Consider the following 18,714-nt stretch of genomic DNA (forward strand, 5'->3'; position numbering starts at 1 on the left):
ATCATTTTATCCCCCCAGTCCCATCCAGTAAGCGTGGACAGGGTTCCTTTATAAATTAATGCCTTCCTGTTCTCATTTCCTGTCTTATTAGCTAATTGCATTTTAGCACCTGGACCTATTTCTTAATCTTGAATATACAGTAGGTGTCTGAGGGAGGGTTTGTCACTATTGTGGTCCCCTGATGTGCTCCTGCATGCTGCATGCAAAACCCGGTGCAGAGCACCCCCTGCTGGGGAAAGTGTGACAGTAGTGTTTAGTGTGAGAGGAAAAAAAGCAACTCGCCCCTGAACTCAACATAGCCTTTATTCAAAGTTTTAAATATGTTGCCTCGGTCTGCAGTGCAGCTACTGCACTCCAGACACTTTTTTTTTTATTTACTTTAATTCTAACACCTAAGATAAATCAACCCAGTTGGACAAAATTTCCACATCTATATTTCATTCTATTCAAAGAATGAGTCTAAAGCCATTAAAATATCTCATTTTTTTAGAAAATGTCTGAATACCACTGAGACTTGACTGACACTTGAATGACACAAAGTATTTTTGTGACTGAAGGTTTACTGTGAATTAGAGCATCCTGTGCAGAAGAGAGCTAAACTTGAACAGATGGATATGTGAGACTTTTTTTTTTTTTTTTTTAAAGAGCAGCCTTAGAACTAAATAGCTAACCTTATTGATTTTACAAACAAGTCCTTTTGAGTGCAAAGAAATCTCCTGATAATGCCTTTTCAAAAACCAACCTGCTTAGTTTAGATCCCAACTCTAACATAGGATTGCTTAACTTAACCAGCAGCCAATTTTCCTATCTAACCACTTTTGATCCACAAAAAAATAATTCTAAATCTGTGTGACATTGTATATTTTCCCTTTTTTTTGAAATTTAAAATCATCCTCTGGATCCCTGAGAAATATGCTTTAAAATCAAGAGTATTGTATTTAGAAATGCTGTCTTTGTCATTCTCCGTTAGCAGTGCGCCAAGGTACAACTGCAGGATCTGTGAATTGTAACTTCTAAGTGAAACAGAGCAGACGCGGTACACTCAACGCTGGTGCCGAGCGGCTCAGGTGAATGATTGCAGTGTAATGTTGTCGATGTTAAACCTGTGAGTCGTTTCATTTTTGTGCTTCTCTTGATGTGGACTTACTTTTCAATGCTGTCGTCATCGAGACATCTTAAATGTATGCATCTTTGAACATGTATTCTGTACAGACTTGACCTGTGGATTGAGGTGGCCTTAGAGCAAAGGACGCTTGCACGGTGTTCTCAGTCGTTCTCCTCTCTTCTCCCTCCTCTCTGTTGCTTAGTTGTGGTATGGAAGTGTAACATTTTGAAATGTAAGCGCCCCCCTTTCTACGCCAATATACACAATCATTTTGTGCATTTTCTTTCTCCTTGTTTCTCTTTCTTTTCTTTTTTTTTACATGCTTTTGGAGAAAACAAATTAAATGCTGGTGTTGATTTAATGCAGTGTTTTGAGTGTGTTTATTGATGGCTGAATCCTTGAATTACCTGGAGATTAATGACTGAATGTCTTTGCTCAAGGACTACTGTCTGTATATTTCCACTTCAACTGCACTATAATTCAGAGGGAGATACTGTATTATTTCACCGCTTAAAATATGAATTTCTTTAAAAATGAAGATTTCTTTGCAAAAACATGTCTGTTCCAGTTTCACAAATCTGACTATTTCTAATAGTTTTGAGGTTTGGACTAACATGTAACATCTAGGTGAGCTCTGGGTAACATGTCACGGCATTTCTCACTATTTTTATTATTTTTACAAACCAGTTAATCAATTAATTGAAGAAATGGTCATCAGATTAATCCTGAATGAAAACAATCATTGGTTGCAGTCCTATACTGAATTGTTCTCAATGAACTCTAACTACTACTACAGTAAAATCCTGTTTTTATATGGATTAATAAATTAATAATAATTGAATGATATGCATCAGTTACTTTACAGATCCAAATAAATACAAAATGTAATCAACAAATGTATCAGGATATAAAATGATCCCTATTTTTACCAACTGAAAACTGCATCAATATGTATAATCCAATTTCAATTATTTTGTGAAATGAGATGCATAACGAGTACTATTATTATTTTGATGCATATGTATTTTAATGCAGGACTACTACTTGTAACAGAGTATTCCTACACTGTGGTATTAGTACTTCTACTTAAGTAAAGGATCTAACTAACTTCTCCTAAGCTGTTTAGAATGTCCCCGCTGCAGGACTAATTAAGGATGATCTAATCTTATTTTATTGCATCAATTAAGAGGCAAACATGTGTTCTTACAGCTCTGAAAGCAGCCTCGACCAACGTCACAGCAGGCCCGCCCCTATTGTGCGCGCGCCTGCAGAACCACTTCGTAACAGCGCGCGCCCGCCAACTGCACGGCTTTTATTTAGATAGTGTTTAGTAACCAGAAATCCCCCTGAGAATAAATCCATGTTTCTAGACACTTATGGACGACGGCAAGTGAAGCACTTCGGAGACATGGACGCGGCGGCGGAGTTCCGCTTTCACGACTTGTTGGACGCGTAGAAGCGGGTTCCGGTGGCGATATTTTTCTCTGTCAGGAAGTTTGACGCACTCGGTTGAAGATTAGGACTATTTCTTACTTTGTTTTGGTTTGGGGGTGAAGTTGTGGACTGCAGCTCCACAACCCGCACGACAACTCTGAGAGAAGACGGCTTTCTGTCTCACGTGAACACTCAGGAGCCGACATGTAAGAAGTCTAAACATCGACGGACTTTATCTAACTTGGCCTCACTTGACATGCATCGAGGTGAAGTGTGTAATAAGCGCAACGTTTTACATGCAGTTGTTGTTTTTCCTGCTGGCGTCATTTTAACCCATTTTTGCTAAAGTGTTAAAAGTTTCAACATCATGTCGCGCGCTTAATCTTTTTATGTGTGTTATAGGCCTTTATGCATGATATATGCTTATGTTTATGACTATATTCAAGTTGCAATGCGGCGTAGCTCTATTAAGAAATAAAGGTATCTGCAGACTGGACTGTTCTGGACTCCAACCTGGCAACACGGAGAAGGAAAATCTGCAAAGTTAGCAGGAAGAGCGGCTCTCCGAATCACGGAAATCGTTCCTGTAGCGAAGCTGCTGCTCATAAATGGATTTCATACAGGCCACTCGGTTATTGTTGCACCTTGTCCGCTAGTTTCGTGTTTCCCTCTTCGCATGGGACACGGCTCCCCCGACCCGCAAGCCCGAACGCGTTGACATCGTGTGTGACGAATGTGAAAATGTTTTGGAAATTTAAGTTTTCCAAAGATCCGAGCTGGAGCGGAGCAGCGGTTCGCCTTTGGACCACAGCTGCAGCAGCCTGATGTAGGCTTCCCTCCCGTCGGAATATTGTCTCTGTGCGACTCCCAGCTGTCTGATGTGTGTGTTTTTGCTGCCTGGACTTTATCCGCTCGTGTGGCTGCTTTAATTGTCCGTTTAAGAAGACCATTTACCTGGCGGGGTCAGCCCCCCCGCCATGGCGACCCCGCTTGCGCGCCCCCCAGCGCGTCGGTTCGACTGAGGGCGCTGATGGACGTGAGCGACGGCCGGACCTACGTCATCACCACCTACGAGTGGGCTGCACACGGGAGAAGACTTGACCCGACGGAGGTCGTCCAGGTGACAGGTGAGGGTTGTTTGTGCACGTGACATGGATGACGTGGGTAAAGTGAGCGCATTGAGCTTCATTCAATGCCGTGTGGGGTTAAATTATGATGTGAGGTCCCTTTTTTAAAAACAACATACTTCCAAACATCCATATTCAGGTGACTTATATTATCGTTAATTACTTTACAGATCCAGATTAATACAAAATACCATCAACAAATATTATCTACCAGTATAAAAATATCCCTACTTTTACCAACTGAAGGTGGAATTAAGGTGATGTACACATTAATCCATCAATAATTATAATCCAATTACAATAATTTTCTGAAATGAGATGCATAATGAGTCCTTGCATTACTTTTGGTACTTTTATTATATAAATGTAATGATTGAGCTTCATTCATCTGGTGTTCGTCTGGGGTTACATTATAATGTGAGGTCCCTTTTAATAACGTAATTGTCTTGTAATAAAAACAATATATTTCCCAACATCTATATTCAGGTGACTCCTTTTTATGTATAATTGTTGGCCGCAAAGTCGTCAGATTCAAATAAGACGGAGGGTCTAAAACTACTGTCATAAGAAAAAGCTTATACATTGTTAAAGCCTTTGACTTCCCATTCAAAGGACTTGACTTCAATGTCCAAGCTACAACTATGCTGGAAAATCAGAGCAGCATCGGGGAGATAAGATGGCAATTAAATCTGAGCCCACCAATAAATAAACATCTGCAATCAAGTGGAGAGCTTTGTGGTGTACAACACAAGTGTTTAGCTCTTAGACTTTGAAATGTATCACTCACAAAAGTGTTGACGTTAAGTGTAAAACACGTGTATACTTTAAGTTACAGGTTTAATCATACCTGAAGAGGCCAGTTTGACAGAAATGTTTGCAATTTCTGTTGTAAACAAACATTTCGTTGTAGTTTAGTGTTTGTTCACGCACAAAATGAGCAAACAGATTTAAGAAAGAAGTTAAAATCTGCGCATGCAATGAGTCATTGCTTCAAAGTCTTTTTAAAGTGCAGTTAGTTATTCCCATGTTACATGCATGCAGCTCCATATACATCTATACTCTACAGTTTATGATGGAAAATAGCAGATTAAGATCTGTAATTGCGTATTAAAGGGAATCAATTTAAACATGTTACAGTAACTAAATGTGACTGTTACCATCATATCACACCATGGTTTATATTTACATCTGGTAACGTGGTTTCAATACCATTGGCTCAGTGCTCCATTCATTACTCATTATTAAATCTCCCCTCTGAAATTTCCAGAAATTTGAAAAAGGTCCTCCACGTGATACTGTCATGGGTTGTAATCGCCATCTTTTTCTGGATGACAAAAGAAAGCTGCTGGTAGTTTTTTGTGCTTGACACCTGTATAACCGTTGGCAGGTATGGACCACGGATGGACTTGATCTTCACAAACCTTTCTGTGACCTTCACATATTGTTATGTGAACACGCAGAATGATCTGCATTTTTACCTACTTGAGATTGGCAATAAGCTCATCTTTTGAAATGTTGACTTGAAAGTATCTGTATGTATGTGTGTCTGTTTATTAAAACACCACAAAGGTCATTTGAAACTGTGGCCAAGCCGAGTACTAGCGACTTGCAATATTTAAATGTGGTGGGTTACCCAAAACACATGTGCACCTGAAACAGCAGAGACATCAGGCCAGGAGATATTTTAGCTGTGAAGCACTGCGTCCAGATGCATGACTGGCCGGAGACGGAGAAAGAGTCGTGGCTGGGAAAAACGGCCTCAGACTAAACACCTCTCAAAGCAGACAGAGAAGAGCGGGGGGAGGAAAATCCATGTAAATCCTGCTAGTCCTGGAAATGTGATACAAGGAAAATAAAGCGGGCACAGCTGACCGGACTGGTAGAGCACAGCCTCCTTCTCCATTGAATTTCACCTGGGAGGTAATTAAAAATCAAGGGACGTAGGGGAAAGAAGAGGTTAGCCGGGGGAATGGACAGAGCAGTTAGATGAGGTGGTGTTGTCTTCAGGGACCCCTTGAAGTGCACAAGTTGAGCCGGTCTCCAGATCCAGCCCTTCTGATGTTCTCTTTGGAGAACATGGTGGCGGCGGTCCTGAAGAGGCTGTACATCGAGCAACTAGTGGGCGACCGTGTGGCCCGAGCCTGGAGCTCGACGAGGTTGAAGGACAAAAGTATACTTGGCAACTAATCCCTTGGCAGAGGATCATGAAAGTGGCGGAAGCTTGAAAGCAACGTGGCAACGCTCCGACGACCACAGACGGACATGCTCGGCATTCCTGTGGGTGATTATTACCCAGAAATCCACAGAGTCAATGAGTTGCCTCAGGTACCGATGCTGCCATATTCTTCTCCTCACACTGTGCTGATATCTACCCTCAGAGACGGTTGCAACCTCCTCTGTGGGCTCCATCATCAGACACTGTTCATCCTCTGTTATGTCCCCGTCTTGTTGTTTTGTCACAGTTTGAACAAGTGATCAGTTCCCTACGCTTACCCGGGACCTAGTGATCGATCTCATGGACATGGGTTGATTCGCTGCAGTATATTTCTGGTTAAGCTGAAGCACATGTCAAGGTGCAGTACTTGCTTTGTTAACAGCGGACTCTGGTTTATATCTTCCTATTCCATAACCTTTTAAACCAGTCATGGGAAATTACTGAGAGACCTAATCTTATTTGCAGTGACTCAATATGGCCATGTAGATGTACTCTTTGGCTCATGGTCAGACCAAACATGTAGTTTATTATCATTGTAAGCTTTAAAACGTATGCTGTGACCTAATATGGATTGCTGCGGTTTAGATTTTGGATGCACCCGTCCAGTTCACTGCAGAAGTATCTGTGCTGATACTGATCTCATTAAGCGGATCAGTTTCACATGTGTTCAGTCACAATGGATTGCCGAATCAGCATTTAGCGGCACACCAATCCCTTTGCATCAAGTTACTGTAACTGAGCCCATATAGAATTTTTTTGTGTTTGATTTTGAACACCAGATTTTAATTGTTTGAAAAGGCATCAGATCGAATTAGGTTTCAGCCGTTACCTGAGTTGAGGTACTGGAATCAGGAGAGAAAATATCTGATCAGTCCATCTATGGTAGAGATGGTTTATTTGAAGGAAGTCACCGATTTGCTGCTGTGATTGTCTTCTGTTTTTTTTTTTCCATTTCTCAGTCATAGTTGCTTCACCAACCAATATTCATCTGTCATCTACTGTTATTGAGAAAACTAAGTTGAGTACTCCTTTCTTAGATTAGTTCAAATCCAATGGTTTATTGGGACAAATTTTGGGGGAAACCCTCACCATTGAAGGAAATGCCTCAGTTCATAACGCTGTTAACGCCTTGAACCGGGCAGATAATATTGCCCTGTTAACATTAACATCAACAATGGAGCTATAACACAGCGGAACTATGGCTTTTGCAGCTCATGCAATCAGAAGGTTAAAAGCTGGTCGATATTTAAAATGGCAAAAAAAACCTCCCTGTAGAAAACATTCTTCCCATATGAACTGTGCCAGACTGATTGCTGCCAATGCAGCTTGAATTTCAGCCAATTGTCTTTCTTTCTCACGGGCAAAACGCACAACGCACATTCTCACACGCACTGCACACTTTCTCATTCACTCAGGGTTCAGGGCAGTCAGGCAAATCTTTAGGTATGTATTCTGCAGGTTTAGGTTGCAGGGTTTTTACATGGCTGCAAGCAGTTATGTGCTGAACATGAATAATAGAGTCTCTGATTAGTGCCACATTAAAATCATGTGATAATAAGAAGGCAGTGCAGCTGCTTTGTCGTGGCAGCCATCAGGGTTTGTTCTTTTTTTTTTTATGAACGCCTCATCATTGTTGTTTACTACCAAGGTGATGTTTTATGGGCTGAGGTACTTACTTTGCATACTGACAAGTTTTGTCCGACTGGCTAATAACCTTTTGTTCTGTGTCATCTCCTGTCTGACTCGATGAGTCACATCCTTCTGCTCTGAGCAAAGTAACATGAACAAAGGCAGTGCCACACTTTCTCTTTTTAACTAATTGATTTCTGTTTTTTTACCCCTACAGGCTGTTTTGGGGGCGGGGTTGCCACAACACAGACACGTTTCTGAAGACTATCTTATAGACGACGTAGCGCAAGCATCGCCACAATGAGTAAGGACCATGAATTCTGATGTGAGACAGACATTTAGAGCATGGCTTCCTCACAGCGTGAGATAAAAAACAGACACACACACTCGCAACAAACACCATCCCTGAGGCCAAAACCCTGTGCGAGCTGCTTCTCCAGACACTGTCGAATGAAGGATTGGTTTTCGGCGTTGTGTAGATGGGGGTCTGGTTCTCTCCGCTGCTCGGGGCGCTATGATGTCTGTCCAAGCTACACAAGGAGAATATTTTCTCTTCGTGAGCTCGTCCAGCCAAGGCAGAGCTTGCCCTGAGATCAAACATGGGAATAGGCATATCAAAAACACTGCAGTTCTTGTCTGCCTCTAAAACCCTGCCACAGGATAGTCTCAATATGGATGTAGTTAAAAAACGTCTGATTAATATTCTGCACACACTTTTTAGTGCAGAACTAAGGCTCAATTCACTTGTTCAGTCATGCACGCACACTAAGGGCATTCATTATCAAATCCACACTCTTTATTGTGTATTTTCCCCAACCCACTATCCTTTTCAGATGAGAGGCAAGCTCTCCACTCTATAATGAAAGACCTGGTTGCCCTCCAGATGACTCGCCGCCAGCCTGTGTCGTCGTATGACAGCAGCAAACCCAAGACGCCGGCCCAGGCCAACAGACAGGTGCGGTATAGCGACAGATCTTAACATTTTAGAAGATGGTTTTAGAAGCTTAGGCTTGTTCAACGTTGTCCTCGTAAACCAGGATTTTCACCCATAAATAATGGAAATGTTCTTTGTTCTTGTAAGTCAGAATACGGCGTGACAATCCAATAGCCTGAGATGTCGCTTTGAGCTGTAGCTCTAACATTTTGCAGAAACACACATTTAATGAAAGTTATCTTCAAATGAAATGCATTTAAAGTGTTTTCATAGTTCCCAAGAAGAAATGTAGGCAGGTGTTTAGCGAGACCCTGAGACGGGAAGCTCCCGGGTATAAACACACAAACATGTCCATGGACAGCCATGCATTTTTGTTTAAGTGTCCCTCACCAGTAAAGTCCTTCATAATTTAGACGAGGATGAAGCGTGATAAACATAAAGGCTGTGGGGCGTCTTCTGTCCACAGCATGAATCCTCACTGCCCCTTTGCACATAGTTGCATCACTGTGGGGGGAAACTAAACACACAGGCTGACATTTGCTCCAAAATTAAACAGTTAATTGTCTTTATGTTGTTTTCAGCTTGAATTACCCTACATTTAGAAATCAGCAGGGCCTTGGAATCTAACAAAATAATGTTTTTCTTTTCCTTCATAACTATGTCGACCGTGGAATTAAATATTTTGACCACTGCTGTAATAAAGAAAAGTGTAAGTGGGTATCACCCATGCAAGTATATTGTTGTTTCTTAGTATTTCACCTAGCCCACCCAGTTAGCTAATTTAGCATAATGAGAGACATATTATCCAGATAGCCCCCGACAAATGTATTAAATCCAGTTATTTTCAACTTCTTCTCTAAAAATATATTCTGCCTGTGCGACCAGTAGCCCACCCACCCTCTCTTTTTACCACAACAGCCTGCAGCCACAGAGAATAGCCAAAGCAGACAACCTGTGTGCAATGTAGTGTTTGCTTAAAACCATAGATTGTCCCCCTGGGAGTGATAAGATCTACCTTTTTCCCAGCTCAATAACTTACGTTTGGACTTGCTATGAATGGAGTGGAAGTTTCACAAATGATGTAGCAATGGAGGAAGTACGGAGCGACACAGTGATCTTTGTGTAAGGCCAATGAGTGAAGCCGGTGCATATGCAAGTCTTTTCTTTTGGGAAAATCATATCTTCGAATATCAGCACTGCCTTTCTAATTGCACTTTGATGACCCCCTTTGTCTGCTTTGAGCTTCCTGTTTTTGTTTACTCTCAGGACGATGTCAGGATAAAGTTTGAGTTCTCAGGAGAGCGAAGGTGAGTTTAGTTTTTATCCTTTTTCTTTTCATGCATGTTGTATGTGTGTGGGGGGGAATTTACATGCATGTATACATTTAAATGCAAGTGATTGAGAGAGCACTCACAGAGACATAAACACATTCACTCAGGCATGCTGTTCTTGTCACATGTTCCAGTTCATGAGAAAGAGCACATCTCAGACTCCACTGCAGCACTTACTTCAGACTGGTATGTGAGCTGGAGAATGAAGAGGGGGGAAAGGCTGTGGTTTGCCTGTGGCTGCCAGCACAGACCACAAATATGCAAAGGTGTACTTAGAGGAATCTGCACACACTACAAACAGCTGCTTGTGTGTGTTTTGCTCGCACATGGGCATGAGAGTCAAAAGCAGTTTCGTACAGAAACAGCAGCCGGTACAGATCTTTTCATAATCTGTGTGATTTATTGCTTTCTTCATGTGTAGGATCCTGGTGTTTGGACGGCCTGTGCAGTTCGAGGAAGTCCAGCAGAAAGTCACGACTGTCTTTGGCCAGCAGCTCGACCTGCATTATATGAACAATGAGGTAAGTGATGGATCAATCATCAAACAAGTGACTGATTCACATTTTATCAACCGACGAATGGACAAATAGTTTCAGCTTCAAACATGTCTGAATATGTGTTTTTTTTTTTGTTTTTTTTAATTGAAAATATATTTAATTTTGGTGAGTAATTCATTACACGTAATTTGTCTTGTTGTGCAATAAAACATGTGTCCAGTTCTCAATGTTTCCTAAAAGCTTTTGCATGCTTGTGAATCTTGATAAGTGTTTGTTCATATATATTATTGATGTTGTATCCTCGTAGTTGTCCATCCCTCTGCGAGATCAGGGTGACCTGGACAAGGCGATCGACCTACTGGACCGAAGCTCCAACATGAAGAGCATCAGGATCATGCTACTCACTCCGGAGCACAGCAAAGTGAGACACACAGGCGTGCGTTCACAGCGTACCGTTGCACAACGGCCATTTCTTCACCAGAGCAGTGTTGTGCAAAATCAAAGTTCCTCATTGCATTTGCATTACACTCACAGGGTTGCTGACATGAAGCGGCTGTTTAATCGCGTGTCAAAGCCTCCTTTTAATCTTGTTTTCCCCTTCCTTGTTCCAACGGCAGGCCTCCTCCCCCTCCCACCACGTTCCGTGCAAGCAGGTGAGGATCAAGTCCTCCCAGTCCACCGGAGACGTGAGCACGGTGTACCAATCCTCCGAGCCCAGGGGGCGCCACCTATCAACTGGTACATATCTTCAACTGTCATTCTAACCTCTCTCTAATCTTATCTGTAACAAGATGGCTCACACACTGATTCAAAAGAGGAAATTTAGACTTTGACATTTTTTCTCCAAAGCTCAAGGTTTTGTTAATATTCTGTTACGGGTAGTGTGATGTTTCCACTTCTTTTTTACTACCTTGATTTCCCCGTCTGTCGAGTTCTCTCTCGCTCTCTCTGTGGCTGATCTTTCTTTAACTTCCTCTTTTAGCAATGGGTCCACTTCCTTTTCCTGTTCACCATCACTAGACTATGCCTGCTGGACAGCAGCCAATCAGATTACAGCATGCTATTAGTGCGAAGGACCAGTGGCCTGGTTTTAGGATGAAGTGGCTGCAGGAGGGCCATAAATGTTAAAGCCCGCTCTCTGCCTTTGCTCCTTTCAGTTATTATGGAAGCAATCAGCACTTAGATTTGTTTTTGCTTCATCTTTGAGGTTGTCGTAACTTAATGTTGTTATTCATTTTGACAACAGTGTCATAAAAGTTACTGCGTAGATGTGAGCTGTACAAGTGTTGTGGTCTCAACTACTGCATGTTTGATTGTGTGCGAACTATGCTCGATGGAAAATAAACAATACATCTTAATGTAGATGAACGGGGCTATTAGTTTGAAAAAAATAAATATGAAAAGCATGATGTTCTCATAGGTCTAATGTTTCTTGTGTCTAATCCCAGGTTCTCAGAACACGGGGCGTAGCTCGCCGCCTCCTGGTTACGTGCCTGAACGCCAGCAGAGGATCGCCCGCCAAGGTTCATACACCAGCATAAACAGTGAGGGGGAGTTCATCCCTGAGACCAGCGATCAGTGTGTGAGTCATTGCTTCACCGGTAATGGGGAAAATCCACCTTAAAATACAAATCGTATGATGTGTTTGTTTATGACTATTGAGATTTGATCACATAAATAAACTAGTCCTCGAAGTACAAAGCTCAATAATGGAAGTCTAATTGGCATAATTAAAGTATCTTTTGGGAACGATAAGTTTAGAATAAATCTAATTTATTTGGGAGCAAAAGGTTTATCAAAGCCGTCAGTAAGTCCAGAGAGTTGTCCGACTATACATTGCCAACGAAGCTGTTCTCGGAAAAAATGGGTTCATGCTCCCAAAGCTTTCAGGCATAAATTCAGTTTTTGGGTGGATTTTTCTTTCTGCAACGTGCGTACACGAAGAAGATGTGCATACACACCGTTTATTTTCCACTGTGCCCTGTGCAGGTGCTGGATCCCTGGAGCAGTGCAGAAAACTCTGTCTCTGGAAGCTGTCAGTCTCTGGACAGCAACTCAGACAGGTGAGAAGTAAAGTCTGCCTGACAGAAACTCACAAGTCATTACATGCTATGATTCTTTTTCCATTGCTTTTCCATGATGGGAGTTTGCTCAATAAGAAGAAATACTGTAACCTGTTCTATGTAAGTAAACGCCCATATAAAGTCTCTCAACATCTCTCACTCTTCTTCCTTCCTTCTATTTCGCAGCCCTTCGCTGAGGAAGTCTCGCATGCACAGAGCCAAGAGTCAGGAGTGCTCAGGTGAGAGCAGCTACAAGGAAAGCTGATGTCCATCATGTTAAACCATCATGGACGCCATGGTGGAATATTTATATAGACTGGCCGCAAGTTGTGAAATATGCATTAACGTTTGGGTTTACAGCAAACTAAACAACGCAATATCAACCAAAAAACATAAATGCTAGTCCAGCCCAGGCCCTTTTTTATAAAAGAGAATACTACATTACGGATTCGGTAACGAAATCTACAAAAAAAGTAATTTCAAGTTCAGTTTTGCCGTCTTCTACATAAATATAAACTACAAAGGAGAGTACAAAATAATCTGATGTTTTTGCTGTGTGAGCAAAACCGTTTGAATCGCAGAGTAATCCTGCTGACCTTTCACCTTTTTGGATCTTTGCTTTCAGACCGGGAAAATCATGTGTATGACAGGGTAGCAGGGAAAGGAGGCACCTATCCTCGGAGGTACCATGTCTCCCTGCATCATAAGGACCACAGTGAAGGTAAGACGAGCAGTATCTTATCAACTATGTGACTTCCTGCTCTTAATCTCACTTGTTTCATTTCCTTCCTGAATATCTCCTGTTCGTCATGTAATATTTAACCTCAGCCTTTTTCCTGTCGTCCTTCAGGCCGTCGGACGTTTCCGCGGATCCGTCGCCCCCAGGGGAACCTTTTCACTCTGGTGCCCTCACGCCGGTCGCTCAATGGCAGCGAGGAGAGTGTTGGCAGCTGGCAGCTGGTCGACGCTCAGGGCAGGCTCCGCCCCCAAGATCGCTCTGTCGCGCACAAGTGTGAGTTTTGATCTGAAATAACTTTAAACAAACTGTCCTTTTTTAAATTACACTTAATTTTAGGTTGATATGAATTCTTAAGAGATAAATAATAGATACACTGCAGGGTGCAAGGGGCCAGTACAGATGATTATATCATGGAATAAGGGTTTCCACCAGAATTTCCTTTTAGCAGGATGAAAAAACCCCGGCAACAATATTTTATTGCTGGGTCAGTAAAATCTGCTTCTGAACCCATGGATAGTAAAATACAAATACAAATGTATTCCTATGTAAACCATATAAATTTCTTTATTTTTTTTCTCAGCCCCCAGTGCTCCGATGACGTGGCGGCGGGGGAAGCTTCTGGGCCAGGGAGCGTTTGGTCGGGTTTACCTGTGTTACGACGTGGATACTGGGAGGGAACTGGCTGCCAAGCAGGTCCAGTTTGATCCTGAGAGTCCTGAAACCAGCAAGGTGTGACGCTAACATGGATAGATCAACCTTTTACGAGACAGAATACTTGGTGCCCTCCCATTTTCTCTTTCTGGTACTGTTGAGAACATTTCCTCTGTTGCTTGTGGACATGCAGCCTCTTGTTTCAGCTTTAGTTGTGAAAAGAAATGTTTGTTTTGCTGACATGTCGCTACTTCTTGGTGCACATTAATTAGTCTGCTGTTTTTGTCAGGAAATAGTGTCATTTCCTCTTTACTTTTACAATATCAGTCATGGATGTTGACTTTCAGTCTTTTGTAAAAACAAACCTTAGTTTGTTGATTAATAACTAATCTGCACTTCCGCCCAACTGTAAAAGCGCCAAGAATGACGTCAAGTGTTGTGCATGTTAATCTGTTCAGGCCATCATGCTGGAACGCACATAATTAGCATAAGTGAAGATTTGATTAATCAACTATTTAAATTACGTGGACTTAGATCAAGTGTTAAGCCACACAAATTTTGTTGAATCCCCTGACACATAAAGGAAAAAATCAATCTGCCGGAAAGAGATTGAATAACTCAAGAAGTGGAATGTATTGAAGAGGTTTTCTTTCCTCCCTAAACCCCCCCTCTTTCCCATTTGTATGTCTTTTCCTGTCTTCCACAGAGAAAACATTCACTGTCACGTCCTGTATCTGAAAGGAGCCGAGTGTTGTGGGGGAGCGGTGGCAGTGAGGGGTGACGGGTCAGCACTGCCTTGGCCTCCATCACCCCTTCGCACCCCGCCCCCAGCTGGTATCAGTTGTTTCTATTAAACCGGCTCCTGTGTCCTGTGCTGGGACTTGGGGATTACTGTTATTACCCTCTGTCTCCCTCTATGCTGTGTCCTCATTCTCCGACGTAAACACAGGAACCTCTTTTTGGGAACTGTGCGGTCGGCGTTCATTTCATCTCTGCTTTAGGTTTCACTTTTGGTCAGCCATAAATCACTGTGTTTACTGTCACATTGGTTTGTCATCCGTGGTAACGGATACGGCGGTGCCTCGGATGCTCCACCGTGCCCAGAAAAGGCATTTTGTTTACATGCATTGTTCAGAAATGACAGCTTTTGTGTGTAATGTGTGAGCGGCTGTTTGAATGTTTTCGGTGTGTAATTTCCCTGCTTCTCTGCGTGTCTGCACAGGAGGTCAGCGCTTTGGAGTGTGAAATCCAGTTGCTGAAAAACCTGCATCACGAGCGCATTGTTCAGTATTACGGCTGTCTGAGGGACCACAATGAGAAGACTCTCACTATTTTCATGGAGTACATGCCGGGGGTGAGTCCCAGCAACTTATAATGTCACAGCTTCAAAGTATGCTTTGGCATGTTTCCTCGATTCCTTCCACCTGAATTTAGCTTTATAAAGTCAAATACTTCTTCTTTTCAACCGCAGTACCTTTTCCAGGAACCTTTTTAGGAACTCAGAAACTTTATTTTGACCTCAGTAACTTTGTTTCCGTGTAGAATCTGGGCCATAGTTGTGCAGTCTACTTATAAAGTCTAAAAAATCAAAGGAGATAAAGAGACAGTGGCTGATGATGTTATCTAGTAAAGCGGTCAGCCAGTAGTCGGCTCGGATTTAATGTTTGAGGTTTAGAAACAACAATCGTGAAGCAGATTAACTCTACTTTGCCTCTGTATTTCTGGCACCTTTCCAGCTCTGCACGTCAAATCAGACATCACACATATTTGCTTAACTACATTGCAAACAAAGTCATTCATTCTGTTATCAGTCTAATTTGCCTTCATCACTGAAGTTCTTCATATGCGGTGAAAATGCAAACACAAATGCAAATTATTAACTTAGTATTTGAGTTTAGTTCCTGTGACTCCATGGTTTCTGGGACTGAAGGCCCTTAACATTACATTGCCCATACTTTGAATACATAACACAGATCTTTCAGGTGACAGATTTTAACTTTACTCCCACTGTTCCCGGGCTCAGACCTTCAGTGATGAGGTAGATCGGTGGTCTGTGTGCTGTTGTGTGAAGCACATGTTTTCTTCTATCAGGGTTCAGTCAAAGACCAGCTGAAGGCCTACGGGGCACTGACAGAAAACGTGACCCGGAAGTACACAAGACAGATCCTGGAGGGCATGTCCTATCTGCACAGCAACATGATCGTACACAGGGACATCAAAGGTAGTTCAACGACACTGCTCACACACTAGATATAAATATGTGTGGGTCGCACAGCCTGTGGCAGGTCATGCGTGAGGTGGTATATTTACATGCTCCATGTCAACTCAGGTGCCAACATCCTGCGGGATTCAGCGGGCAACGTGAAGCTCGGAGATTTCGGTGCCAGCAAGAGGCTGCAGACCATCTGCATGTCTGGAACCGGCATCCGCTCTGTGACTGGCACCCCCTACTGGATGAGCCCGGAGGTGATCAGTGGAGAGGGCTACGGCAGGAAGGCTGATGTCTGGTAAGACACACACACAGCCGTGTAGCCTAAGTTTGATGATTCTTTCTCAAGAAATGTTTTTAGGAATAGATGTCATGCTCGAGCTAAAATATTAGTTGATACATTATTGCTTGGAGAAACATCCAACATTGGAATCCAGTATGAATCAATTTATACTGTATGATTTCATGTTTTGCCCTCTTTAGCAAACATATTTGATGATAAAATACTGACACCTCAATAGTGTATTAATACAGATTTATAATGTATTTTGAGTGACTGGAAGAATTCCTTAATCGCCTGGTAGATTTTACAAATGTATCAATTAAATAATGGAGATACTTAATATTACATCTTAATATGATTTAATAATAAGTACTGTAACTACTCATCTAATCCAGTGTCACAAACAATGAATGTGCTGCAGCATTCTAGATTTATTAGCCTGATAATAAGGAATTCCAGTAATTTAGTCTCGAAGGAACAAATGCATGAACAAATTCTTCTGCATCGCTTTGAGACAGATTGTGCCTGATTTTTGCAACGTTACCGACTGCCTTCAGTCCCTGAAATATGTTTTATGTGGAAGGACATATCCTGATCAAAGATAATCTTTACAGCGGTGCTGAATGCCAGGGCAATGCCATCTAGAATAACTAACTAACTCATGAGATAATAGATTTTGGGGCCTAATAGAATAAACAAAGGCGTACATCTGAGGTACAAGCAACAATTTGATGGAAATGCATCTTCCAGTAAAAATAGTTTGAAATGGGAATGAAGGTTATTTTCATGTGAGAACCTTCATTCAACAAGATAATTTTGGGTAGGATCCAGTGGCCAAATCTCTGTGCTCCAAAAGGGAAAAGTTTTTAATAAAGTGAGGAGCCTGATCCCAGTTCCCCACACACGGAGCATACAGCATGCCCTTATGCAATCTGATTGGGTGACCTACCAGTCGAGTGATTGGCTGAAAGCCAGTCAGACAGGTCGTAACAGAGGCTGGTATGTGCCAGGTTCTCAGGCCAGGTTGGAGGAGGAGTAATGCTCCCAGGAGGGCTTGTACCTCCCAACCAGGTGGAGGAGGCCCTCTGCAGCCAGCAAGTTTCCACTTACAGCTGTAAAACTGCTAATATGTGGTATTTGTTTCAGCACGTTATGCGACTCCACTGCAGATGAAAGTAAAGCAAAACAAATCCTGCATTTCTTTTGCAGGAGCCTCGGTTGTACGGTGGTCGAGATGCTGACAGAAAAGCCTCCATGGGCTGAATACGAGGCCATGGCGGCCATATTCAAGATCGCCACCCAGCCCACCAACCCGCTGCTGCCCTCGCACACCTCCGACCAGGCCCGGGACTTCATAAGCTACATTTTTGTGGAGGCGAAACACAGGCCTAGTGCTGAGGAGCTGCTCAGACATCCCTTCTCCCAGATTCTGTGCTGAAGCCTGCCTGGTTTCTGAACTTCACCCACAGAGGAGCCTCAGCAGTATCTGTAGCTTCCTTGACTCATCCATGGCAGACAGATGTGTAACTGATCTAGAAGTCAACTCAGATGCTCCTCCACGTAAATCCAAATAACAAGACAGTGTGTCAACAGCAGCCATCAATGCCTTGAAAACGGTGCACCTACAAAGAGTGACCACACGGGGGAAACCAAATACTGATTAAGCGTCCGGTGGACGGCGGATCCTTCTCAGACACAAACACACGCTCCTCAAACGATGCTCTGCGAAGGCAGCATCCTTCGAGCCATGAGCCCGTTGTGTCTTCATTATGCACCCTCTCCTGTGTTTGCATCATCTTGCCAGGCCGTCATGAGAAATGCCAGGAAGCCCCTCAGTGTTTGAAACATTCAGCTGAGCACCATTTGTAAGCTACAGCGCACCACTGGTGCTCAACAGTGTTAACCGGACAGCATTGTTCCCCGGCTCGTTTTAAACAAGGAAAAGTCCACCTGTTAAGCTATTTGTCTGTGGAGATTGGATGAAACGCAGATGGAGCGCTGTGTGTAGAGTAGCTACACTGGTGTTAGTGGAAAAATATTGTTCAGCTGCACCAATGTTAAACGAGGCATGTTTCGGTTCAAGCCCTTCAGAATTAAGACAGAATTTTACATGGATTAGTCATTTTACAGGGAGGAATTAACAAGCCAGTAGCCTCGATCGACCACAATGCACAGCAGCTACTAGTTTGTGTCTCTTATGTATTGCTGTTACATTTAAGTCACATTGGCAAACATCTGTTTCCCTGGAAATTAATGACTTGGTGATCTCTGAAAAACCCAGAAGGATGTTTGACAACACTTACTGCGACTCAGAAGACTCTTCTAATCATCTGGATGTCAAAAAATGTCAACCGCAGACAAACTGATAGCAATTGGTTTGCTTTATGTTGGATAAATTATGCAACGACAAATGTCATTTCCGGCTACCACCTTTGTTTGGGTTTTGAAACAACTTGGGAAATTGGTCATAAGTCATTTTGTTTCAATTAAAAATAAA

General features: G+C 42.6%; 1 protein-coding gene across 1 annotated transcript; it reads left to right on the plus strand.

The window, feature by feature from the left end:
• Positions 1-8,349: 8,349 nt before the first annotated feature.
• map3k3 (mitogen-activated protein kinase kinase kinase 3) lies at positions 8,350-17,655 on the plus strand (the record flags this gene model as incomplete). Its single annotated transcript, XM_079233239.1, has 15 exons — positions 8,350-8,465; positions 9,711-9,751; positions 10,197-10,296; positions 10,580-10,693; positions 10,890-11,010; positions 11,721-11,854; positions 12,262-12,335; positions 12,522-12,574; positions 12,961-13,056; positions 13,186-13,347; positions 13,655-13,803; positions 14,948-15,079; positions 15,817-15,946; positions 16,055-16,232; positions 17,427-17,655. Exons 1-15 carry the CDS (start codon positions 8,370-8,372, stop codon positions 17,653-17,655), a joined length of 1,809 nt encoding a protein of 602 aa, XP_079089365.1. The 5' UTR covers positions 8,350-8,369.
• Positions 17,656-18,714: the final 1,059 nt, after the last annotated feature.

Source organism: Taurulus bubalis (genome assembly GCF_910589615.1).
Source record: "Taurulus bubalis genome assembly, chromosome: 17".
NCBI classification, from domain to species: domain Eukaryota; kingdom Metazoa; phylum Chordata; class Actinopteri; order Perciformes; family Cottidae; genus Taurulus; species Taurulus bubalis.